The 27421-nt window shown below is 40.5% G+C and overlaps 1 protein-coding gene across 4 annotated transcripts in view; it reads left to right on the forward strand.

Annotated features, from left to right (window-relative positions):
- The window catches only part of RYR2 (ryanodine receptor 2), a 768107-nt gene that overhangs the window by 307922 nt on the left and 432764 nt on the right, over window positions 1-27421 (forward strand). For all 4 annotated transcript variants that reach the window (XM_058696266.1, XM_058696262.1, XM_058696264.1 and 1 more), the window contains exons 6-10: window positions 4255-4329; window positions 8431-8509; window positions 11563-11675; window positions 20560-20659; window positions 21374-21470. In XM_058696266.1, coding sequence (XP_058552249.1) covers window positions 4255-4329; window positions 8431-8509; window positions 11563-11675; window positions 20560-20659; window positions 21374-21470 — 464 coding nt within the window. The remainder of the gene's footprint in view (window positions 1-4254; window positions 4330-8430; window positions 8510-11562; window positions 11676-20559; window positions 20660-21373; window positions 21471-27421) is intronic.

A 27421-nucleotide genomic window follows, 5' to 3' on the forward strand; every position in this document is an offset into this window, starting at 1 on the left:
TTAAGATTTGTATAAAACTTGAAGTGAGGCTGGTTTAGAACACATACAACAGTGTTGATTAGATTTTGTTTGAATGTACTCTGGACTCTTTTATCCACTTATAGCTCATGAGGTCATGTTTTTTACACTGTTGTGGAACATTAACCGTGTCAGTCATTTCAGGGATAATGGGTCCAAACCCACACACAGAACTGAAAACATGCTTTCTTTGTTTTTGTTTTTGTTTAATCTTAGAGAGAGAGAGAGAGAGAGAGAGAGAGAGAGAGAGAGAGAGCACGAATAGGGGGAGAGAAGTAGAGAGAGCACGAATAGGGGGAGAGAAGTAAAGGGAGAGAGAGAGAGAGAGAGAGAGAGAGAGAGAGAGAGAGAGAGAGAGAATCTCCATGCTGAGTGTGGAGTCAGACATGGGGCTCGATCCTGTGACCCTGGGATCATGACCAGAGCCAAAGTCAAGAGTCAGGTACCCAACTGACTGAGCCACGCAGGCGCCCCTGAAAACATGTTTTTAGCTGATATTTTCAGAAAGTCTAATTTCACCTTTTAATAACTGATGGTTAGCTCTCCAACATCAGAAGTACTGAGAGAGTTTGGAAATGATAGTTGTTGATATTTTTGTTATTTTTTCCACCTAAAATGGCAGTAGCACCTTAACATAGACCCTCATCATCTACACGAGACCACAGTAGTCTAGCCGGAGCTGATTTCCAGATCCTGGTTCTGCTTGGGGGGGGGGGGGGTGGCCATGAAGGGCTGATGACCAGCAGCTCACTAAATACATCACAGACTCAACCAACCTTAGAGGCAGGGCTAGGGTACCAGCAGCTGCATTTTCAGGGACAGGTAGAACCTAAGTCATGCTTGGAAATGTATTCAAGGACTTGTAAGTTCCAGGTAATATTTTTACGAAAAGGATCTGATGATAATGCATCCCATAGTTGGAGGCATTAAGAATCATACAAATAATTAGCTCCTTAAATGCTTTAAGGTTTATTTATTTTTGAGAGCACAAGAGAGAGACAGAGTGCAAGCAGGGGAGGGGCAGGGAGTGAGGGAGACACAGAATCCGAAGCAGGCTCCAGGCTCTGAGCTGTCAGCACAGAGCCCGACGCAGGACCCGAACTCACTGGCTGGGAGATCATGACCTGAGCCGAAGTTGGATGCTTAACGGGCTAAGCCACCTAGGCACCCCACAAAGAAGTAACTCTTAAACTTGTTTTCTTTGTTGTTCGTGTGCAAATATTTGAAGGAAACTACGTAGGATCCAGTATATAGTTGTTGAGTAAATGAATAATTAGAGCTTTCAGTTCTTATTGAAAATAAGAAAATATTATGCGTGCTACCCTCTCAGACAGTAGTCTTCCAACACATAGGAAAGAGTGTTTCTTTCGTGTGATACTTACTGGAGAATTAGCAGGACTAGTTAGAGTATAGATGGCTTTTGTGGGAACTAAAAGTCTATTTGTCTCACATAAAATGTCATTTTTCTACTTTTCTAAATTGGTACAATTGAAAGCAATGCTTACTTTGCCCATATGTCAGAGTCCAAAAAACGGTTAATAGGTTAACTTCAAAAACCACTAAGATTATTTTTTTCCTGTGTATGTTCTTGAAAGGGGGCCAGCCTTGAACTACATTAGCTTGATTGACTCTTAACCTAGTTGGTCCTGGTGGGATTCCCAAAGCATAATATGGTTATACAGCTGAGTCCTTATAGGTTTAGGTTTGGGAGGCTAAAGGGAAAATGGACCTTTGTTCTGGGGTCCTGATGCATCACCCAGCAGTGATGATCTTTTTCTCATTGAAATTCTCAAGGGAAGTCCATCAGTCTACCTGAAGCACAGTGTTGTAGAGTGTTGAAGGAAGAACTCTAGAACTGGCTAGTATTCGGTATAGCCACTTCATAAAGCACCAGAAGTTCCCAATATCAGAGGAAGTCCCTAAATATTTGTTCACTTAAATTAAAGCAAGGACCAGGCCAAATTTAACAAAAATATTGACACAACTAACCAAATCAAAAAACAAAATAAAAAAACACAGAAAAGAACCAAGGTACCTCTTTGAATCAATCTCACATACATAATTGTTTTCATATACGTTTGTTGAATGAACAATTATCCAATATATGCTCAAGTATGGAAATTACACACTTTATTTTTTTCTGATTTAGAGGCAATTGGAGTAGTACGATTTAAAATGACACATTAGAGGGGTGCCTAGCTGGCTCCTTCTGAAGAGAATGCCACTCTTGATCTCGGGGTCGTGAGTTCAAGCCCTATATCGGGGATAGAGATGACTTAAATAAATATAAAAAATAAAATGAGACATTAGAGAAAAAGTAGTGTGGACCATGTGACAGAAATTGCATTCACTTTGTGTTAATTGTGCTCTCTTAAGTAACAAAGTTAATTTAGTGTGGGTTATTTGCATACTTTTTCAGTTCTATTAAAACTAAATCTGCAGCATAAATTTGTATTTAAGTGGTGAGGAAATCGATAGTGTAAAATCTATAATTGTCTAGTTGTATAAAATCTGTAATTGGAATATCTCCCTTAACCAATTTGAACATTTACATATATGTGTGTGTGTGTGTGTGTGTGTGTGTGTGCGTGTGTGTGTGTGTGTGTATATTATATATAAGTGAACTAAAGCAAAGCGTTAGAGTAAAAGGATCATTTGCCACTTTTGGGTTAAATCTAAGGCCTTGTCCTTCATTTTTAAAAAATCTTATTTTGATTGGTGTGACTGTTAAGTGTTACTCAAGGTCAGTTGTATTTTGTGGCTGTGGAACCTGTATGTGGTATGAAAAGGTAAGCTCCTATCAGAGTGATCCACATCAGGCAAGCTGAATAAAATTGTTCTTGGCTACACGAATCAAACATTATTTTAAAAGAAATGAATACTTTTCAAAGAGTGCCTAGTTCTGAGAAGGAATATGATTTTGCAAAGTAGATTTTTCCCTTTCAGTGTATGAAAAAAGCGATTCTCCTTTTTTAAAAGCAGGTTTTCTTATTTGAATCCCTTTCAAGACCTGTTTTAAGAATGGTTCTGAGGTCTTTTGAGCATAACATGTAAAAAAAAGTTATCCTAAGGAGTTGTACGGAACAGTAGGAAGCAGGTATCTTTTGAGTGAAAAGAGCTATAGTAGTATAATATATTAACGTACTTTCTTGGGGCACCTGGGTGGCTCAGTTGGTTAAGCATCCAACTCTTGATCTTGGCTGAGGCCATGATCTCATGGTTCATGAGATCGAGCCCCACAATGGACTCTGCGTTGACAGCATGGAGCCTGCTTTGGATTCTCTCTCTCTCCCCCTCCCCTACTTGTGCACATTCTGTCTCTTTCTCTAAATAAATAAATAAACTTAAAAAAATATATTAATGTACTTTCTTCACTTCTTGAAGTATAAATAAGTCAGTATCCTCACTCCTTATCCTAGTAAGCTTTCCCAGTGATTTGTAAGTATGCTAAAATTTGAGAAGCATTTCTCTATTTCATATTAAAAAATTTGGACTCTTGGGGCACCTGGGTGGCACAGTCGGTTAAGCGTCCGACTTCAGCCAGGTCACGATCTCGCGGTCCGTGAGTTCGAGCCCCGCGTCAGGCTCTGGGCTGATGGCTTGGAGCCTGGAGCCTGTTTCTGATTCTGTGTCTCCCTCTCTCTCTGCCCCTCCCCCGTTCATGCTCTGTCTCTCTCTGTCCCAAAAATAAATAAAAAACGTTGAAAAAAAAATTAAAAAAAAAAAATTTGGACTCTTAAAAAAAAAAAACAGTTGGAAGGCATGAAACAATTTCAAACCTGTAGATGATTTGATCCATTCTGGGCTTTAGGAGTTCTCTTTCATTGAACAGATATTTATTTAGTCCTTATTGTGTGCCAGGCATTTTGCCAGGAACCTGGGGTACAGTGGGTGACTAAGGTACCGTAGTCCCTGCCCAGTGCAGCTCACAATGTAATGGGAAATAGAGACAATAAATAACTATAAATAAGTAATTACAAATTCTGGTAAGTACTTACAGTTACCAAAATCAAGTTCATTCTTCAAGAACTAGCTCAACTGTCAGACTCTCAGTAGAGATTTTTCTTGGTAGCCTTATTCCAACTTAAACATTCTTATCACAGCACTTTGCTTACTTTTATTTTATTCCTTCCTATTGAATGTTTCCTTGATAGCAAGAGAGTATTTTATTGACGTAGTTAAGTTTACTCTTCTTTTTTTTTTTTTTCTTGTTGACCCTTTCTTCTTTCTATGTAGACTGCTCAAGGTGGTGGTCATCGAACACTCCTGTACGGACATGCCATATTGCTACGCCATTCCTATAGTGGCATGGTGAGTACGCATTTTGATTTCATCTCTTACAGGGCTCATTTAGATATACATCAGCAGGAAGTGTTGGTACTAGCATTTCATTGATGGTATTAATAAATTGGGATGGATGCATTCTTTAATATCTTTGTACCTTATTTATTTTTTCTCATTTAAAAAATGAGAGTTAGCTTAGATGATCTGTAAAGTCCCTCAATTCTATCATTTACGACTCTTAGTTTTTATTATCTTAATTTTTGATAGACTGGTTTTAAGAAGACAGAGGTGTGAGAGTCAAATAAATATTTCTCATTTCTGTTTTTGTTTTAAACAGTTCATTTATTAGAAAATTAAATTTTATAATTAAAGAAATTAAACAGTTCATTTATTAGAAAATTACTGAAGGATAACATTGAAAAAGTCTATATCCACAGTGTTATCCGTATAGGTATAGATACTCATATACATATCTATCTGTCTATCTAGATACATACTTGATATACTTCTATATATTTTTATGTTATATAATATGCATTATTATTTTATATAGTTTGTAAAATGCATAAAAGTTTTATTCTACTCTTGTAAAAGCATTATTAGGTTATAAAAGCAATACATATTTATTTTATAAGATTTGGAAATTACAGATGACACAATTCTTCATGATCATGTTAATGGGAGAAGAATGTGTAGGGACTTTAAAAAAATTTAATCCTTGGGGTGCCTGGGTGGCTCAGTCGGTTAAGCGTCCGACTTCGGCTCAGGTCATGATCTCGCGGTCTGTGAGTTCGAGCCCTGCATCGGGCTCTGGGCTGACAGCTCAGAGCCTGGAGCCTGTTTCGGATTCTGTGTCTCCCTCTCTCTCTCTGACCCTCCCCTGCTCATGCTCTGTCTCTCTCTGTCTCAAAAATAAATGAATGTTAAAAAAAAAATTAAAAAAAAATTTAATCCTTTCTGTTAATTTTTTTTTTATTTTTTTTATTTTTTTTTTTAAATTTTTTTTTTTCAACATTTTTTATTTATTTTTGGGACAGAGAGAGACAGAGCATGAACGGGGGAGGGGCAGAGAGAGAGGGAGACACAGAATCGGAAACAGGCTCCAGGCTCCGAGCCATCGGCCCAGAGCCTGACGCGGGGCTCGAACTCACGGACCGCGAGATCGTGACCTGGCTGAAGTCGGACGCTTAACCGACTGCGCCACCCAGGCGCCCCTCTGTTAATTTTTTACATAATTGAGATCTTACTACATAACCGAATTTATATCCTGATTTTCTAAACATATTATTGTAGCATAAGCATTTTCCACATTATTTAAATTCTTCATCAATATAATTTTCATGATGGGGCGCCTGGGTGGCGCAGTCGGTTAAGCGTCCGACTTCAGCCAGGTCACGATCTCGCGGTCCGTGAGTTCGAGCCCCACGTCGGGCTCTGGGCCGATGGCTCGGAGCCTGGAGCCTGTTTCCGATTCTGTGTCTCCCTCTCTCTCTGCCCCTCCCCCGTTCATGCTCTGTCTCTCTCTGTCCCAAAAATAAATTAAAAAAAAAAAAAAAAAATAATTTTCATGAATACATGATGGTCCAACATTTAGAAGTATAATATAATTGATTGTTTCTTTCATGAAGAAAATCTGTTTTAGAGATTTACATAATTCTGATATTATGTAAATCACTTCAGAACAGGTGACCAAGCATAGCCTCAATATCAGTACCCAAAAACATATAAAAAATTGTCAGTCAGGGCACGTGGGTGACTCAGTTGGTTAAGCGTCAAATCATGATCTCACAGTTCATTGTGTTTGAGCCCTGCATTGACAGCACAGAACCTTCTTAGGATTCTGTCTCTCTGCCTCTCTCTGCCCCTCCCTGCTCATGCTCTTTTTCTCTCTCTCTCAAAATAAACTTAAAATTTTGAGTCTTATTCATGATTACCAGTGTGAAAACCTGACCTAAAGTTCTGGTGAATGGAATTCAAAAGTATAGGAAGAGAAGTATAGGAAAACTGTAGATACCATTTTAATGATGACTTAATAATATCATTTCTATTAATGTGCTACATCATATAAATAGGCCAGATAAGAAAAATTGTGATCATCTTAACAGGTATTGAAAAAGGTTTTAATAAAACTCGACACCCATTTCTAATAAAAACTAAGCATTGATGATTAATTTCTCAGTGATAAAATATAAACATCGATTCAGTAATCAACATCAATCTTAATTGTCAAACACTAAGGTGGTTCTTGACAAAACCAAGTCCAACAAATAAACAAAACCAAAAGTACATTAACATGGTTCTGGATCTCTTGGCTGACACAGCAATATAAGGAATAAAATTTAGGAAAATACTCTAGTAAAGTGGCTGGATACTAGATAAATACATAAATACAACCTATTTGCATACAGCCATCATACATTAAAACTTCATGGAAAGAATTCTATTCTAGAACTTGGTCGGTCAATCTGGGTTCAGACTCACTTTCTCAAGTGTGCTAGGTACTGTTTTAGGTGCTGGGTATAGTAGTGAATAAGATCATATCCTTGTCCTCATGGAACTTAATGAACATTTAGTGGAATAATTATATTACCTACCTCATAGTTGCTGTGAATATTATTGGAAGAGAGAATTTATGGTAATATTTATAGTACCCAGTACTATAATTATTGCAGGATGTAACAGAAGACTTTAATAAGATAAAGGAAGACACTTAATATGTTTAGAGCTAAAGTCTATGAACCTCAGGTATCACCGTGGGCAGCCTTTCTCAAGGTGAGACTCACAGTCCTACACTGGCTCAGAACATTTTTGAGGACCCTCAAAGCAACTTTTGTATAATTTTGGGAGCCAGTGTTTTGTAGACAAAAGGCAGAATTGGAATCTCCATGTTAATTTCATTTTACATCCCCATGGCACTGACTTCCACTTAATGTGCCGGCACATCTGTCCCAATTGATTCACTCTCGCCTCTTCACAGTTACTGACTCCCACTGAGGTGGGTGGATCCTGTTTCATAGAAGGAATTTTCTAGGCTTTGCCCTATTTGTTCGGTAACTCTGAGAGGTCTGGACTTGCTCCATCCCCAGAATCGTCTCTGAGTACTCTTTGCAGGGCTCCTGGTCTTGCTGGCAGTGCACTTGTTACGTAGATGATAGTGTATCTAGACCTTATACTACATTCATCCTTGTGTCCTCATTCTTATACCAGTTTGCAAGATTTCTGAGGTTGGGGTACGGTTCAGGAAGGTGGACTGAAAAATTATGCTAGGCTTTATGTTCGAGCATATACAGTTAGGGAAACTTAAGGGGGAGGGGAGATGGAAGGAGATGATGGTGTTGCAAGAGTTCAGTTACTCATAGGGAATCACACACTCGTATACACGTGATAGAACCTCACTTCAGTGAGGTGACATGTTGCACACCAAAATGAATTCAGATGAATTTCAGAGAGTGAAAATTTTTTATTTAAAAAAAATTTTTTAATGTTTGTTTGTTCGTTCATTCATTCATTCATTCATTCTTTTGAGAGAGAGAAGTAGGGAGACAAGGGCAGGGAGAGAGGGAGACACAGACTCCGAAGCGGGCTCCAGGCTCTGAGCTGTCAGCACAGAGCCTGACGTGGGGCTCAAACTCATGACCTGTGAGATCATGAACTGAGCCAAAGTCGGACGCTTAACCGACTGAGCCACCTAGGTTCCCCGAGAGTTAAAATTTCAAAAATGAAACCAGAGCTAGAAGATGAGAGTGAATAGTTTTCAAATTTCTGTTTGGGAGAAAGATTTCTGTCAGATCAGGTTGTACTTTTGCTTACGATCATGAATATCACATGAAGGGAGATATACAAACATATCCCCAGTTATGTGTTTTCTTTTACTGACAGAACACATTTCCTAAGTCTTTTCATGAGGAGAAAAAGGACTGCATCTCCCTTAGAGCATTGCTCCTAATGAATGCCATATGAGTGTTGTTCTCCCTCACAATGAAAAATCGGGGCCGTGCACAGAAGCATCCAGATGTGAAGAAGACTGATAGAGCAGAGATAGACTGATGATAGCAAATGACGCGTCAGAATTAAACTCCCACAGGACCGTAAATGTTTAGCAACAACTACTGACTCTCTGTCTTTCAGTATCTGTGCTGTCTGTCCACCTCCCGGTCTTCAACTGATAAACTGGCCTTTGACGTTGGCTTGCAAGAGGACACAACAGGTGAGCGCCTTGGGCCCCAGTGAAGCCGTGCTCAGAGAGAGTATGGCAGGGATTGGACTGGGAGAAGTTGTAAGCCATGGAGATCCATTAGATAAATGTTCTTATGGATGGAGTCAAGAAAAAAACGAATGACTTTCTAAGGAAGATTTTTAGTAGAAGGAGGAAGTGTATATTGTATCTATTGGTTGGTTGTTCCCACATAATTAACTGGTTACTCAAACTGTACCTCAAACATTCTTCTTAGGGATTTGGATACAAATACAATATTTACTACACTTTAAGTCTAAAAAATGTAGCATGCTTCATGTCAGGATTCCAACAAAAAGGTCAAAAATGAAAGTCTGCCTCATTTCTCCGTCCATAGGGCTACATATCTGTCCAAATACACATATATTTTTATATTTTGAAACAGAAAATGCATACATTAACACAATTTACCCTTGGAGAGAATCAAAGTAGAAGAACATAGACTCTATTGGTGTTTCTGTTCTCAGTGCTGTGAGGACTTTACTCTTTATATGCCTCTGTACAATTTGATTATTTTCTTTTACAATGAGCATGCATTAAAAATAAAAAAAATTAAAATTAAAAATAAATCAAAACTTTATGGAATTAAATGAAAAATTGGAATTAAAAATAAAAATAAAGACCAAGTAGAAAACAAAGGAAGGAAACAGACCAACTCTTATTGAGTACTTCCTTTCAGGGGAGGGATCAAGCTATCCCCTCATACCTCTCCCCTTTCCTCCTTTTTAAATAATTTCCCAGGGGCGCCTGCATGGCTCAGTCACTTAAGCCACTGACTCTTGATTTCAGCTCAGGTCATGATCTCACAGTTTGTGGGTTTGAGCCCCACATTGGGCTCTGTGTGGACAGTGTGGAGCCCGCTTAGGATTCTCTTGCTCACTCGCTCTCTCTCTCTCTCTCTCCCCCCTCTCCCCCTCAAAATAAATAAATAAAATAAATTTTAAAAAATAAAATAAAATACCACCTTCTAAAATTTTCACAGACAACCAGTGGATAAAGATAAATATTCACCAACCTAATTAACTTTTCATAGACCAACACATCACCATGCATGACAGATTCCAGAACCCCAGGCACCAAAACGAGGAATATTACTTTTATTTTTAGAAGCTTGATCATTTCTCTGCATTTTTGCTAGTTTGAAATGTTTCCTCATTTTAATTTACTTCAGCAACATTGACATGAAAAAGTCTTTAGTTCTGTCTCTCTCAAAAAGAGTCAAATACATGTACGATCTAGAATTTGTTTTCATACACTGAGATGATTATATAATCATCAAAACAACAAAATAAGGCAGTCCCTTTGCCAGTGTGTGATCCCTTTATGGTGTACTGTGTTCCCGTAGCTTTTTACATCATCTGAATTGCTGAATTATTATATTTATTGCTTGTTGTCGGCCTGCCTTGTGAGAATTAAACTCACAAGGCAGATAACTTTTCATTCCTTGTTTACTGTGTATCCCCAACTTCTAAAGCAGTGATTGACAGAGTGTGGTTGCTTGATAAACATTTGAGTGAATGAATGAAAAACTCCCGGCAACCCTAAAAATGTGAACTGAGTGAATAAAGATAAAGAACCCTGCAAGGTGACATTCAAGTAAGACTGTGGTCCATACAAGGAAAGCATCTTAGGGCACATGACATGTTGGCTGTAAGAATGCTTAAGAAGTGGTATTTGATGATTAATTTACACATTTATGCAAAGTGAATTTTTATTTAGTGCCTACAATATGCTAGTAGCAGCTGGGGAAACCCCAGTGAACAAAAACACAAAGCCCCTGCTATTATGGAACTTATTCTGGCATTGGGGAATTGGTGAAGAAGAAAGAAAATAAGTGTTCTGAAAAATAATAAAGCTGGTCAAAGGGGAAGAATGAGTATTAGGTAACAGAGATCACTAAAACCCTACTCGCAGTTTTGGATAGAACTTAGATTTAGATTTTAAAAGGAACTTTAAACAGATTGAAGAATTGTTTGCTTAAGTTTATATTTTAGCTAATGAGACTGAAGAATGGATTGATGTGTGGCTCAGGAGGCTTATGCTTGACTTGTTCTGGAAGAAATTATTTGAGTTAATGTGTACCCAGATATTTTTAAGATGTATCCTTCTATAGTAGGATTCTCTTATATTTTACCCTTAGATAAGTAGAAACTACCACATTTGAAAATAAAATATAAGGGGCTCCTGGGTGGCTGAGTTGGTTAAGCATCCAACTTCGGCTCAAGTCATGATCTCATGATTCGTGAGTTCAAGCCCCGCATCGGGCTCTGCGCTGACAGCTCAGAGCCTGGAGCCTGCTTTGGATTCTGTGTCTCCCTCCCTCTCTTTCTGTTCCTCCTGTGCTCACTCTCTCTCAACCTCTCTCTCAAAAATAAATATTAAAAATTCTTTTAAAAAGTAAAATAAAAAATAAGACAAGGCACAGGATAGTAACATTTCAGTGACAACACTTTGCATCTACTTTTAATTAGCATCCCCCCAAAGTACAGAGTTTTTAAAATGCTATAATGCAACTGTCACATTGCAAACGCCAAGTCCTTTTGAAAATCATGTGCCGGAAAACTAGAGGTTATTACAGAGAGCAAGGAACATGTGATTATAGAAGGAATGCAGTAAGACCAGCATGACTGGTAGATTTGACCATATGGTACAATAAATAAATACCTTGTAAGCAATTCTCAGTGTGGGGGGCGGCGGGGTGGGGAGGGAGGCACCAAACTTCCCAAAATGTCACAACCGGGTTCCATTGCAGAGAATCTGCGCATTTTACCATGTGTTTACCCTAAGCTAATTTGGCCTCGGTCTTTGGAGTTCCGTGGTCTACCAGACGAACTTGCAGTAAACTGCAAGTGAACTTTCAAACTTCTGAAAGCTGGGTGAGAAGAACCATTTTATTTATTTATCGGGAGACCGACTTGAAGACTTGTTTTATGAAAGACTCTTTGATTTTGGAGGCGCTGGCAGACAAAATCGATTTTAAAATAAGAGGCATCTCTTCGTGTTTCCCCTTTCCAATCGTCCTGCAGGTGAGGCTTGTTGGTGGACCATTCATCCTGCCTCCAAGCAGAGGTCGGAAGGAGAAAAGGTGCGCGTTGGAGATGACCTCATCTTAGTCAGTGTGTCCTCTGAGAGGTACCTGGTAAGTGTGGCAGGAGGGGTCGTGTGTTGGGTGTTGGGTGTTGGGTCCATGAAGTTTTCACCGTAAACCCAAGACTGCAAATTCCCTAATGAAATTGCTTAGAGACAAGGCTGTATCTCTCTTTGATGAGTTATGAATAACTTTAAGTAAGGGACTCATGTGACCTGTGTGCAAGTGTGGCTTCCCGGCTTTATTTAGACAGGCTTCCCTTGTGCCCTTAGTTTGTGTGTTCATGATACTGACAGCACCTGTTCTCAGGTTATTTTATTAATGACATGCAAATGCAGTCTAATCAGGAATTCAAAATTCCATGGACTTTATTTTGTGCCCACCGAAGGCTGTGTTAAGGGGATTGTGATTACCTATTTTGACATGTACGAAAGCAAATTAGTATATGAGGAACTTGTGCCATGTTGACAAAGGAGAAATAGATGAAATAAAAACCAGTTCTGGTCTCTCATTGACACGGCATGGTTTCAGAGGGTGGGGGTTAGAAATGGGAGTGTGAAAAAAGAAGTTTGTATTGTATCATTGAAGGTGTATTTTATTTTTGTGGCGAGGCCGTTATATATTTAATTTAACTTACTTAGTAAATTGTATTTTTGCTGCACCCAAGTTTTCAGAAGAGTGAAATCAATGGAAGTGTGAAGGATGCCAATGCAAAGTGTTCTTTTTATTTCGAGGTTGAAAAAGGAACTCAACAGAGGCACCTGACTGGCTTAGTCGGTGTACCATGTGGCTCTTGATCTTGGGGTTTGTGAGTTCGAGCCCCACACTAGCTGTAGGGATTACTTAAATAAATAAATAAATCTTAAAGAGAAAAAAAGTAAGTATAAATTATAAACTTTCCAAGAATATTTATATAAAAAACTTCCAAACATCACAGCGGATGATGATAGAAATAAAAATCAGAAATGGAACATTGGAGCAGTTAAGCAGACACTGATTTATAGCAAGTGTATTCCCATTGCTATAAATGAAAAGAAGCTCTTTTTGCGCAGTCGATTTAAGATCAAGAAGGTAGCTGGTGCCCCTTGCTCTGGGAACATGGAAATAGGGTGGGTTTGGGCTGTTGGGAGTCAGACTGTGCTTATCAACACATTTCGTTCCAATTTTGAGATGTATCTCGGAAGAATGGTTTTGTTTCACTTGCTCTGTGGAAAGAGGTAATGATAAAGACCAGGAAATGATGGAACAGTGATGGTCTAACTCACAGGACTGTTACATTAAGTGGAACATCTAATGTTGAACATACAAAGGGAGGCCTGGGAATGTTTCTCTCCTTTTGTCTCTTGACCAGTGTGGGTGGAAGCCGGCACCATCCATGCTTCTGGGGTAATACAGACATGTCAGCTCCTCAAAGAAGCATTTATTAAGCCCTTGCTGTATGCACATGCTGTGTCTGTGAAGGTGCTGTACATCTTGATCAGGAGATAGATATTTGGAGTTGTAAGTTTACTTGGAAACCAGTAGCAGCTAAAAATAATCATTGCATGCTTTTAAATGTATACATATCTTATTTTGATTTGGACATGACTGTGCATGTTTTTGCTGTACAATTTGTACTTCCCACGACATAGCAGAGTTTACCTGACGGGATGCCATTGTTAGGTACTGAAGGAATAGAAAACTCGGAATCTCACTGGGGACAATGCTTCTTAGCATCCCTTCTGCCACTAATTCCCTGAACTCCCAGAATTCTGGCTTTCCCACTTGCAAAATGCTGGTGCTTATATTTAACACAAGTTTACTAGGATGAACCAATCAGATAATGAATGTGAATAAGGTATGATTTCAAAAGTGCTTAGACGAATAGTATCAATAATCATAATGCATGAGGTTCACCTTCTCTTGCCTTTAGAAATAAATCTCATGATAAATGAAATTCACGAATTATTTTCCAGCTACAGTTTAGCCAATTCACCCAGGTTCCTTTTCTGGTATGCTTTTAGTGAGCTACAAACAGTGGTCACCCGGACTGTTCAGATTTCGCTTTTATTTGGGCACGGAGTCAGTGCTTTTAGTGTTCATCTCTGTGTACCTAGCGTGTCATAAAAACTGCAGGAAAGACCAAGGGCACATTGCACCTGCTTTCTGCCCTCAAAGCATTAGTGGAAGAAGCGAACCAAATACATAGGGAACTGTAGAAGAATATTGTAAGGCAGTAAGTATGTGTTACAGTTTGGGTTATGGGTATAGGGTATAGGGATGGTTAATTATTTCACACTCTTGCTGTCGTTGATTACAAGGATCTGGAGAAAGTGTGATAAGGGTAAATAGTGAGGGAGCAAAAGGATTTTGGAATAGCAGCAGCTGGAATAACCCATATACTGCGCCTAAATAACTAAAAATGGGCTCTGTGTACAAATATCTGTTTATTAGTGTAGGGCCTGGTAAGTATGAGCCTGGGCCAGTCATGGAACTTCTTAAAACCCTCACTTTCCTCACCTGCAATATGGTGATAATAAAGAACGTAATTCACAGGGGTGTTAAAAAGATGAAATTCTTTGATCCAAACCAGAGAGTTGCTTAGTGAGTTACTATCACTGTTTACTTGGGAGATTTGTCCTTGTGGAGAATGGCTAACGACACTGCAGATACTTAACCAGAAGAAGAAGAAGTCGGGAAGGCAGGAGTAAAGGGAGTAATATAGCTGATTTTAAATAGAGGTCTACCGTGGAAAGCCTCTATTCTGAGGCTTCACATTCTGAGAAGTTGCTGATGTGTTTCAAAGGAAATAATTTAATAACTTTGGCTGCAAACACATTCGTTAAAAATAACTACTTAAAATAAACTTTTCCAGCCATTGATTTTATAACTTTCTAGTCATTAGTGCCTGTGGACCTTTGATCTGGTTTTCCTCCACTAACAGAGATGGTTAAGCTGAATTGGGCTTTAGGTACTCTAATAAAGCTTACAACTGCTGGGGTGCTAATGGGTAAAATTGACTTTACACGATTGATTTTCACCCTGTCCTCTGCAGCCATGCCCCGTGGACAGAAGAGGGCGCTGTGTTGGACACCAAGCAGCCCAGGCTGTGCCCTCTACTTTGTATGTTGCTTCTCTGCACATGATTTCCAAGGAATAAGGGGTCTTATTTCTAGAAATAAGTTGTTGCCAACCGCTCATCCAAATATGGTCTTTTCTCACCTTGCTGTTTCATATTCTCATATGGAATGATACCTTCGTCCTCTTTTCAGGATATTCAAGAAGAAAAACAAAATCCCTGTGTCCCTATTGGAACTGTTTACTTTTTTTCTTTTAAGAAGAATTGACAAAGCAGCTTAAATGTAAGACAGATACACAACTTCAAATAGAGAAAACATGGCCGTGTAGGTAGTGCTGACTGTGAATCTATTTCAAACTGAACAAATAAAGCATACACCACAACTTTTATTGGTTTAGAAAGACATCAGATCACCCTGGTACACACAGAAGTCTTCAATCCATGGATTGGATTACTTGCATTGGACACATAGATTTTTTGACTAATTTTTTCTTAATTAGGTCACCTATAGAAACATACACATTTTTTAAAGATCCATGAAAACATTGCCATTGTCTGAAAGTAATTAGGCAAAGCTGAACCCCACAATCTAAAGAATGGTCGGCAGATGCTTAAATAAGGCATTCTCGGGTTCATAAGAATTTCCCCACCATTCCCCTACCCATCTCTGAATTTCTCATAAGAAGTACAAGGTGTTTTGACTACATAAGAAGTTGCTGAATTGCCTCAAGTTGCATAAAATACTGATAACTAAGAAGGACAGCGATCATAAATCTTTTCAAGCTAATTATTTTGCAGCAAACATTTTTATTTACTTTGAGCCTTTTTTTTTTTCTCTCTCCGTGGCTCCAATGATGGAATCATAGAATATTCCTTTCGGAAAGAGGGTCTATTCTGTGCCCCTCATTTTTTCTCAGAAGGAGAAAATGAAGCCCGAGGGGTGATATGTCTTATGTACTTGTGTTTCCTGTCACTGGATGCTAATGTATCCAGAATGTTGCTCACGAGGACCCAAGTGCCTGACACTTAAGAGAGAAATATTTGTGTTGAATGAATGCATCCCATAAGGGTTGCATTCAGATATTCCTAAAAATTTATGGGCCATAGACCCCTTTGGTAATCTGATGAAGCTTATTGACCGCTTGTCATCAATGTTTTAAAATACATGAAACATATACATAGGATTACAAGGAAAACTAGACGTTCTCTAAGTGGAGTTTTGGTTAAGAACTCCCATAGGGGCATGTGGGTGGCTCAGTCGGTTAAATGTCCAACTTCAGCTCAGGTCATGATCTCATGGTTTATAGGTTTGAGCCCCATGTCGGGCTCTGTACTGACAGCTCAGAACCTGGAGTCTGCTTCAGATTCTGTGTCTCCCTTGCTCTCTGCCCCTCCCCTACTCAAGCTCTGTCTGTGTCTCTCTCTCTCTCAAAAATAAGTAAATATTAAAAAAAAAAAAAAACAAAAAACTCCTATAAGATGATTTATAATATCCTCTCTTAGTTCTGAGATTTTGTGATTCTATCATACAATGTCCTGTTACTCAAAACACCGTTTTGGGGCCAGCAGCCTTGGTTGGCCCCTCCACACTTCCTGGGTTCAAATATGCGTGTTTGGACAAGATCCTCAGCTGACTCCTGTGTGTATTCGATCTGGAGAGTCACTAACACAAAGGTCACGGTGACATGAAGGAGTGGAGGGGGCCCCAGGCCCCTCCACTTCTGCTGGTGGGTTGATGCTACTGTAAGCATGTAAATTCCAGAATAGTTACATGTTTCAGCCTAAGGCCAACTTTGCTTTCAACCTCTGACAACATCTGTTTTGCTTTAAGGACAACTGGTCTTAGTTTCAGTAATTGCAACTGTTACTGCTTTCTGAATATTTCATCCAACAGGTCTGACGACGTTGTGTATCTTTAGATTTCCCTTAGCTGTTTAAGCAGCAAAATTAATTAGAGACATCCAGAAAGTTATGCCCAGAGAATATTTTCTTGAGAAGAGTGGGCATTATTAAGTAAGTTTATGTGCTGCAATACGATCTTAAGGACATGTTTTGGACTTTATTCAGCAGACTGAAACTTTCATATTTTTATGGTCCTCTCGTACATATTATTTATCTTTAGGTTTAGATAGGATTTGAAAATTGCATCTTAACCCTCCTCCCCACCCCCATTATTTTTCACTACAGCAGCTCCTTACTATAATTTTTTTAATGCTTATTTTATTTTTTTATTTTTATTTTTATTATTTTATTTATTTTTAAAAAAAATTTTTTTTTCAACGTTTTTTATTTATTTTTGGGACAGAGAGAGACAGAGCATGAACGGGGGAGGGGCAGAGAGAGAGGGAGACACAGAATCGGAAACAGGCTCCAGGCTCCGAGCCATCAGCCCAGAGCCTGATGCAGGGCCCGAACTCACGGACCGCGAGATCGTGACCTGGCTGAAGTCGGACGCTTAACTGACTGCGCCACCAAGGCGCCCCCCCTTTTTTTTTTTTTAATTTTTTTTCTCTGCTTATTTTATTTTTGAAAGAGGGAGAGAGAGAGAGAGAGAGAGAGAGAGAGAGAGAGAGAGAGAATGCGGGGGAGGGGCAGAGAGAGAGGGAGACACAGAATCTGAAGCAGGCTCCAGGATCTGAACTATCAGCATAGAGCCCCACACCGGGCTCGAACTCATGAACTGCGAGAGCATGACCTGAGCTGAAGTCAGATGCTTAACCTACTGAGCCACCCAGGTGCCCCTAGCAGCACCTTATTTTTTAAAAAAATTTTTTTAATGTTTATTTATTTTTGATGGGGGAGGGGGCGCATGGGTGGGGGAGGGGCAGAGAGAGAGAGGGAGACACAGAATCTGAAGCAGGTTCCTGGCTCTGAGCTATCAGCACACAGCCCGACGCGGGGCTTGAACCCACAGACTGCGAGGTCATGACCTGAGCTGAAGTCAGATGCTTAACCAACTGAGCCACCCAGGGGCCCTCAGCAGCTCCTTACTTTTTTTTTAATTTTTTTTTAATGTTTATTTATTTTTGACGGGGGGGGGGGGCATGGGCGGGGGAGGGGCAGAGAGAGAGGGAGACACAGAATCTGAAGCAGGTTCCTGGCTCTGAGCTATCAGCACACAGCCCGACGTGGGGCTCAAACCCACAGACCATGAGATCATGACCTGAGCTGAAGTTGGATGCTTAACCGACTGAGCCACCCAGGTGCCCCCAGCAGCTCCTTATTGTCTGAAGCATAAGGTGCTCCCATGTTCTGGTACCTGTTTATCTGCTGATCCATATCTCACTGTATTACTAAGTATCTGGTCTCAGCCCCCAACATGGAACTCTCTGCTGTATCCTGTGTTCCCATATGTCTGTCCCTTTGGGTACCCCCTTCTCTGTGTCATAACATTCCCCTTATCAGAGCCTCTTAGAGGAACAAAGAGGTCCAGGCCACTTCCATTTATGAGGTTTCTGGCATATTAAAAATGAAAACCTCCAAACTGGCTTAATGTTTCATAAAATGTAAATTGTTTCATAAAAAATTTTGGCATGTTTTAAATATTTACTTTAGCACATTAACCTACTAATATACATACCCAAACCCGATGTATGTACAAAGTCATTCGGAGACAGCGTCTCTAAACACAGAAATGTGAGGCCCAGACCAAGCAGTCCTACTGGCCCCTCATGCTCTCATCCCACGTGGAATGCCTTCTCTCTTGTGCAAGTGCTGTCTGTCCTCAAGGCTCAGTGCAGCGAGCTCTGTTCCGGTTACGTTGGCCAAGGTGCTGTCTCATTTCAATTCCTGGACCACTTCAATTACAGTTCACCTAACATTGAAACGTATATGTATTTTACCTTAAAGTATTACCTCAAAATATGCACGTACTTTACCTTCCCTTCCATGTTACAAGTGTACTTAGGGTACAGCATGTGACCTACTGATATTTAACACAGTGCTTGATATGTAGCGTATTCAGTGAAACGTGTTGTGTTGACAGACGACGATAATTTATCATCATATGGTATGAGCTTTCACTTCAATTCAAATAAAGATATAGGCATTGGTATTTTGAGTCATCTTCTCATGGTTTGGTAAAATCCATATGGATATGTGTCTGTGTGTGTGTGTGTGTGTGTGTGCTGTTACTTTGACTCAGGTCATTGAAATGGGGATATTCATAGAATAACTTCAGATTTTTTTTTTGTTTTATGCTACTTTGATTTTAAAGGTTTGGGTGACTTCACATTCTTGCTTAGTGAACAATGCTGTTCGATATGAGGTATACAGTTGTGAACCTGTGTCTAATAGCTTATGAGATGGGGAAAGAAAAATACACAGAACAGTTACATCACTCTGACTGCTCTGAAGGAAAATATGGCTTCCTTAGTTATGGAAGCAGAGCATGTACGAATTTATCTGTAAGTAGTTAAAGGAGTCTCATATTGGGGAAGAAATTCAGTAACGAATGTCCACTGGGATTTGGTGTCCAAAGGACAGGCTGAGGTGACAAGGTTCTAAAAAGGCAGATGGTGAGCCAAGACGAGAAGATCAGAGCAAGTTATTGCTAAGTATGATGCATCAACAGGGAAACTTTGAATCTTATTGATTGGAAAGATTATTGAGGGGCGCCTGGGTGGCTCAGTCGGTTAAGCGTCCGACTTCAGCTCAGGTCACGATCTCGCGGTCCGGTCCGTGAGTTCGAGCCCCGCGTCAGGCTCTGGGTTGATGGCTCAGAGCCTGGAGCCTGCTTCCGATTCTGTGTCTCCCTCTCTCTGACCCTCCCCCATTCATGCTCTGTCTCTCTCTGTCTCAAAAATAAATAAACGTTAAAAAAAAAAAAAGATTATTGATAAGATGACCACCTAAGTGTCAAATGTCAAAATTTTCTTTGATTTTGTTCCCAAGAGAACGATAGTGACTTACCTGTTTTTGCCGGTGACTTGAGAGTATGTTTAGGATATTCAATGCCCTGTGGAGCACGGGAACGCCCCGTGACTGCTTCGTGATTGTTCTTCATTTAACGAAGCGGGTCAGATTTCTGGGGAAAATCTGGCACAATTAAAGACCTTAAAAGCTTAGGCTGTCATCAGCATTGGAAAAGTGTTGCAGAAACATTACAGGAATATTGGTGATGTTTACCCAAAATGACTCTAAGGAAAAAGTGGTTGTTCTATGTGTATTTGAAATTCTAGAATCAGCCAAGTAGTGATCAGTAAAATGAGCAAGGTTACCCATAATTTTGTTTTTCTTTACTAATTATTTGAAAACTCATATATTGTGACTCTTCAATGGGAAATATGATATTATTTTAGTACATTTCTGTTTTTAAGAAGGAAAATCTGAAATTTGTAGTATCTGAATTTTGGAGGAAATGGAGGGTGCTGGTTAGCTACCTATTAGGAAATATTGCCACTTACTGGCTGTCATACCAAATTGCAGATAAAAGTTCTCCAAGGACCCCGTGAAAGTCCCTTAGAATTTACCTATTTCACCGTCCAAAAGCTGTCACAGTGTGATATGTAGAAAAATTAATTATAATTTCAATGGTGAGTGACTGCTCTCTGTCAAGTTTTGTCCATCAGTGAACTGCAAAGCAAAATGGTCTGTTTTAATGCATAAATTGATTTTAGTAGTTTTGTTTGTGTGTTTCTGATTAGTGGCTTCCGTTAGTCACTCTTAGAATGAAGCTCAAAAATACCTAAAGTCAAATAGGGGCTCTAACTTTTTTTTTTTCCTACTAGTCTCTTAATGCCTGAGTGACAGGTTCGAAATAGATGTTCTCAGTGGACATTCCCAAATCGGCAGTGTTAAGTTCGAGCTGCCAGAAGCACTTACGTAGTAAGACTTTCGAAAAGCCTGAAGAGATGCCCTCTTTTGCCTCTCCCACAGCATTTGTCTTACGGCAATGGCAGCTTACACGTGGATGCCGCTTTCCAGCAGACTCTCTGGAGCGTGGCCCCAATCAGCTCAGGAAGTGAAGCCGCCCAAGGTAAAAAAAAAAAAAAAAAAAAAAAAAAAAACCAACAACAAAAAACTCCACTTCAATTAGAGGGCTTGTCCTTGATCCATGGTTGACAGTCATCCTTGGAATTGTGATAATGAGCAGATTGTTAATCAGGGCATTTTGTGTCAAAATATTCTGGAATGCAGATACGTGACATTTAAGAATCTTGTTTCGATTGCTTTTTAAAAGTGAAGTTTGTGTTAAGATTGATTTTCTTTTTTTTGTGCCGCCACCTTTCGCTTATCTGTGTGTGCTGTACGTGCTCGCTCCCTAGATGTTGTTTTCTCCAGTGTTTTGGCCTCAGAGTATTGTTTAGTGAGACTAATAGGGAGGCTTCTCACCTTCCAGGATTGGGGGATTTAGAGCCAGACCACGGCAGTGTTTATGCGTCAGGTTAATCTCTGCATCTGTTCTGATCATCCTCGTTTACATAGGTTCAGCTCTGAGCCTCTCCATGTTTGTATGTGGAACGGAGGCTTTTCTGGGATTGAGGTCATGTTTTCTAGCGGGAACATCACGGACGGTGGGACTTGGGAACCCTGCGCTCAGAGGCGCCAGGCAGATTTTGGCTAGATACTTAAGCCTCACTGAACTTCTGTTTCTCTGTCTATGCAAATAGAAGATTGGACCAGATGATCTGCCTGGCTATCGGCATGTGACCATGACAGTTCAAATGTGCCTGAATTTCAATCCTTACAGGGTATCTAATTGGTGGTGACGTCCTCAGGTTGCTGCACGGACACATGGATGAATGCCTCACTGTCCCTTCAGGAGAACACGGTGAAGAGCAGCGGAGGTTGGTACCAAGCCTGGTGTATCTGAGTCTTGCCTTGATGCAATTTTTAATTTTTTAATTTATTATTTTAAAAAGTTTTTTTTTAAAGATTTATTTATTTTTGAGAGACAGAGTGAGACAGAACACAAGCAAGGAAGGGGCAAAGAGATGGGACATAGAATCCCAAGCAGGTTCTAGACTCTGAGCTGTCAGCACAGAGCCTGATGGGGGGCTTGAACTTACAAACCACGAGATCGTGACCTGAGCTGAAGTTGGACGCTCAACCGACTGAGCCGCCCAGGCGCCCCCTTATACAATTTTTAAATTAAGACCATTCGCTTAATAGAAAATGGGCCACTAACACTCCTCTGTGCACTGAAGCAATCCATGTGTTGGCCTCTATAGAAGTTTTTCTCTTATGTTTTATTTTTTATTACCTATTGATAGAATTGCTGAAAATTTTGATATAAATAAAACATGGTCAGAAGTTTGGACTAAAATACACTGAGTGGGAGGAGTGAACACATTAAACTACTTAAAACTTCATTACATGTTCCTTAATTTTGATTTCTTTCTGGCATGTTTAGTCTCAAATTCAGTTTTAAAGTCAGAGTTCTCACATTGCACAAAAGTTTGGGACCTTTTCCTATTACCTCCCACTTACTGACATACACGATAAAATTTGTATGCGGAACGGAGGCTTCTCCCTAATATTTTATGTGATTATAACACCTCTCTGATGGTAATATTTGTTGGTACTGGGCTGAGACTGAAGTCCTCTGGGGAGTCACTGGGGAAAGTGCAAAAATAATCCAAAACCATAGAATATTTAGGATGGTTTGAATGTCCTGCTTTGCTTTATGAATTAATGGATCCATAGTGAGTTGAACACACATATATGAGAGTACTATGAGAGAAGACGTTGTGTGGATGGTTTATTATGTGTTTTTAAGTCTTTGAGTGGACATTTCTCATAATATGAACCTATATAGTGAGGCAACTATTATTTAATACATGTTCATGGGGCGCCTGGGTGGCGCAGTCGGTTAAGCGTCCGACTTCAGCCAGGTCACGATCTCGCGGTCCGTGAGTTCGAGCCCCGCGTCGGGCTCTGGGCCGATGGCTCGGAGCCTGGAGCCTGTTTCCGATTCTGTGTCTCCCTCTCTCTCTGCCCCTCCCCCGTTCATGCTCCGTCTCTCTCTGTCCCAAAAATAAATAAAAAACGTTGAAAAAAAAATTAAAAAAAAAAAAAAAAAAATACATGTTCAGTTTTGTAACTTTGATATAGAGAACATTTAGAAAGTTAATACTCACTTTTTTTTTTTTAGTTTATTTATTGGGAAAGAGAGAGAGGGGTGGGGAGGGAGAGAGAGCAAGTTGGGGAGGGGCAGAGAGGAAGAGAATCCCAAGCAGGCTGCCCAAAGCTGGTGCAGAGCCCTACACAGGGCTCGATCCCACCATCCACAAGATCATGACCTGAGGCAAAATCGAGAGTCAGATGCTCAACCAACTGAGGCACCCAGGCACCCTGAAAGTTAATACTCATTTAACTAGCTGTTTAACCTTGGGAAAAGTCATTTTGAGGCCTCGGTTATAGTTGTACCTCTCTTACCAGGAAGACCTGGCTTATGGTGAAGAGTGGCATGCACAGCCTGGAAAATTCCCTAAATGAAAAATGCCACTGGTAGTAGGTTGGGAAGAAGATGTTGATGGTGTTGATAGGGTTTGTCTACAAGATGAGAGGGAATTCAAAAGGCACTCGGTTTGAGGAATTAATTCCAAACAGAAGAAAACACAGAAGACTCAAAGGGATGTAGTGTATTGTGGAAATAGCTGTTCTTCTAGAGTGACCGGGAGCAGGATGGAATCGGAGGTACAGACCAGACAAGAGAGAGCAGTGTGGTCAGCTTTTGAAGGATCCTTGGTACCATTACCATGGGCTCGCTTTTACTCTGAGGTAGTTAGGAAGGAGTGTGGGGTGGGGGTGAAATGGTCAGGTCTCTTGTAAAGAAATAGTAGGTCTTAACAGGCAGGAGGAGGTTGGGTCACCAATGAGGAGAGTCCAAATCAGGGAAACCAGGAGAAGGCTGTTGTAGGCACTCGTGCAAGAGGAAGGGAGAAACTTTACCTGGAGGGTGGCGATCAGAATGGAGAGCTCTATCTGGAACAGAGACATTTTAGGTCATGTTGACTGGTTTAGAGATAAACCAGTGTGGAGCATGAGGGAGTGTATCTGATCCGGGGTGTCCTGCTGTTTCTGGCTTGAGTAAAGAGAGATGGTGCTAAAGATTATTAGGAGACATTCAGTTTTCATAGTAAGGATTGAGTAAAGTTTGGATACTGGTAACTACAGAGGGTCCGTGGGACATTAAGCAGGAAGTTGGAATTTTTGAGTCATTTACTTAGAGCTTGACCTGGATGTAAAGTCCAAGTGCCCAGGGGACAGTTGAAGGAATGAGGGTCCTACATAGGGAGGGCAGAGCTGGAATTAGGGGGATGTGTTGATCAGTTTGGGGCATTGCTTTAAAAAGGCCGCAAAGCCTTGGAATAGGCTAACCAGAGAGGAGGCCGAGGGTGGTATCCCAGAGCACGCTGACGTTTGGGATGTGGACAGGCAAAGAAGAGTCTGCATGGTAACCAGGTAGAGAACCAGGGAGGTTAGTCATGGAAGCCAAGGGAAGATTGGGGGGCAGGTGTGTTAAATGAGGTGATATGTTTATATAAACTTAGGAGCAAAAAGAGGTCCTGTCTTAGTCATTGGGGAATTTATTCTCTGATTTGTTAAAGGAAGCACTTAGAGCAAGTGATGCTTCTTAGAGCCCTTCTATTGTTTCTACAGACGCGAGAGATTGGTAGTTAAGGCTCTGGAGCTACACACACGTGGGTTTGGGCCTCACCTCTGCCACTTCCTAATTGGGTGACTTGTGCGGGTGACTTAATTTCTTTAAGAATTGCTTTTCTCCACTGTGAAATGCAGCTTAAGTATGAGCTGGGAAGATTCAGTGGGACAACGCGTGGAAAATACTTGATGCGCAGTAAGAGATCAGCAGATTTCGTTGTCGCTGTCATTATTATTTAGATGGAAGAGCAGGATTTAGTCAGATATGGGAGGATCTGAGGGACCCTGGGCATGTGGATGAAAGCTTACTAGAGCATAGGCTTTGGAGGAAGTGAGGCTAAACTGTATCGAGGAAAATCCTCTATTCTTTGAATTGAATGGAGTAGGTGTGGGGTGAGGAAGGACTCCTGATTCTTGCTAAGGTTTAGAAGCCAGAAATGGATGAGCATAGTTTTTGTTTGAATAGTTGAATATTTTCATCCTCCGATGAGAATATTCAGTGGCAGAGAGACCCCAGAGTTCCTCAGCTAAGCTCACTGGCAATGACTATAGTTTTCCGGTTCTCCTGGACACTAGAGAACCTGTAGGTTAAATAGGTGTGTGTTTGTTTTTTATTTAAGTTTATTTATTTATTTGAGAGAGACTGAGACAGCACAATGGGGGAGGGGCAGAGAGAGGGAGACAAAGAATCCGAAGCAGGCTCCAGGCCCCGAGCCGTCAGCACAGAGCCCGACGCGGGGCTCGAACTCACAAACCGCGAGATCGTGACCTGAGCCGAAGTCAGCCACTCAACGGACTGAGCCACCCACGCGCCCCTAAATAGGTGTTTTCTTGAACGGGGCATTTATAGGGTGGATTTTCTACTGATTCTGTAGGTAGCTGGTTATTACTGCAGGGAAAACTAGCGGGCATTTCAAAGATATTTTATTATTGTTCTGGATCTGCTGTCCCATTGCATACATGTTGACATCTGTCCTTTCTCATATCATTCTTGAGTTAATGTTGTTAATGTCTGTGTGTCACATTACTCTCAATATGTATTCAGTTCAGCAAATCACTGCTCTTTCTAGGGAGTGATGTCAGTAAGAACACATCCGTTTGTGCCCTGTGCACAGTATGTTTATGCGGGTGAAATTAGATTTAAAGAGATGTCAGATCATGGCTTGAGGGAGAAAATGAGTCAGAAATAGGCAGCAGCAACCTAAGGGGTGTTGCTTAAGGAAGGATAGTTAGACTCGTCTTGATGAAATAGTGAGATTGGGCATTTAGTTGCATGTCACAAGAAAAATGATTTCTTAAATTTTACATTCGCACTGCACTCAAGTCTTGTTACTATCATTGTGTAGAAATGTCTCTATCCCCCTTTGTTCTGACCCAGAGTCATTTCAGTCTTTCAGTGACTCAGGGGGCGGGGGGCGGGGGGCAAAGGGCAACTCAGTCTGGAGGCAGTAGCTCTTTAATTGATTTGAATCTCTACTGGGGGAGAAATGCATCATGATAACCGAAGAACATATATTTTGATTCGTTTAAAAAAAAGAAGTGGAAATAATTTGATTTTTGGACAGCCACTTGAAAGCTGGAGGAATTCTAGGGAAATATGTGAAAGAATTCTTTTACCTCACAGCTCTGTGCCATACTTGTGATCTGCTTACGCTCAGTAATCGCGTCACGTTGCGAAAGTCAAAGAACTAAGGTCAAACCAGATTTGTCATAAGAAGTAGTTGAAGTAAGGAGATGGCCAGAAGCGACATTTACTTTCGAGTAATTTAGGAACATGTCGGTCATCAGTGCCTCGTTCCCGAATGGATACGTCGTCCTGCCTGTGCCCCATTCCGTTGACGGTTGTTGAATAGACACAACTATAATTATAGCAGTTGAACATGCAGTTTGGGGACGGTTCTGTAATACCAGAGACCAATGGAGTGACCTTTAGTTTCCTCCTCACATTTAGACTTGTATGTGGAAGTAATTACCTAGGCATTCTCATGAGGGTATTAATAAAAACTCTTAGAACGAAGATCAGACAGTGGCCCATACAGTTAAGTGGAACTGAGTGGGGGAATGAGCTCCTACTCAAGCTAAACTAAATTCATAGTTTTCTTCATTCTTCTTGCTCATCTTATGTTTATGGATTGATTTCTGACATTACGCATGAAATACAGCATCACGATAGTTTTATTTGAAATTTCTTTAAAAAAGATTGTTTTGGGGCGCCTTGGCGGCTCAGTCGGTTGAGCTTCCGACTTCGGCTCAGGTCATGATTTCACAGTTCGTGGGTTCGAGCCCCACGTCAGGCTCTGTGCTGACAGCTCAGAGCCTAGAGCTTGTTTCAGATTCTGTGTCTCCCTCTCTCTCTCTGACCCTCCCCCACTCATGCTCTGTCTCTCTCTGTCTCAAAAATGAATAAACATTAAAAAAAATTTAAAAAAAAGATTGTTTTGTTTATTTTTTGAGAGAGAGAGAGAGAGAATGTGTGTGTGTGTGTGTGTGTGTGTGTGTGTGTGGGAAGGGCAGGGAGAGAGGGAGACACAGAACCCGAAGCAGGCTCCAGGCTCCAAGCTGTCAGTACAGAGCCTGACGCAGGGCTTGAACTCATGAACCCTGAGATCATAACCTGAGCCCAAGTTGGAGGCTTAACCGACTGAGCCACCTAGGTGCCCCTTAAATTTCTTGAGATTTTTCCAGGAAGACCCTGTGGTTCTAAAGTCACAGGTATGCGAGTTGTCTAAATAACAGTAAAAATATAATCTATAGAGGTTGTGAGCATTTGGGTTGAAGGGGGATACTTTGAGTATCAGCTTTAAATTGTAATTTTTTAGTTCTGACCCAGACTCTTTAGATAGTGAGACTATATTAAGGAGAGACGGGGATTTGTCAGAGCAATATCGTGTTTTAATTACTTACTTAAAAATAAGCTTTCATTCTGGAAGCTTGAAATCTGATTACCGGTTTTCATTTTGAGCATGACATATTTTACATGGGGAGTATTTTCTGCCCTGGATTCTATCACTGGATTGCATCCTATTCAGTCCATTTTTATGTGTTTTTTTTTTTTCAACGTTTTTTATTTATTTATTTTTTGGGGGACAGAGAGAGACAGAGCATGAACGGGGGAGGGGCAGAGAGAGAGGGA

The sequence above is a fragment of the Neofelis nebulosa genome, chromosome 13 (assembly GCF_028018385.1).
Source record: "Neofelis nebulosa isolate mNeoNeb1 chromosome 13, mNeoNeb1.pri, whole genome shotgun sequence".
NCBI lineage: Eukaryota > Metazoa > Chordata > Mammalia > Carnivora > Felidae > Neofelis > Neofelis nebulosa.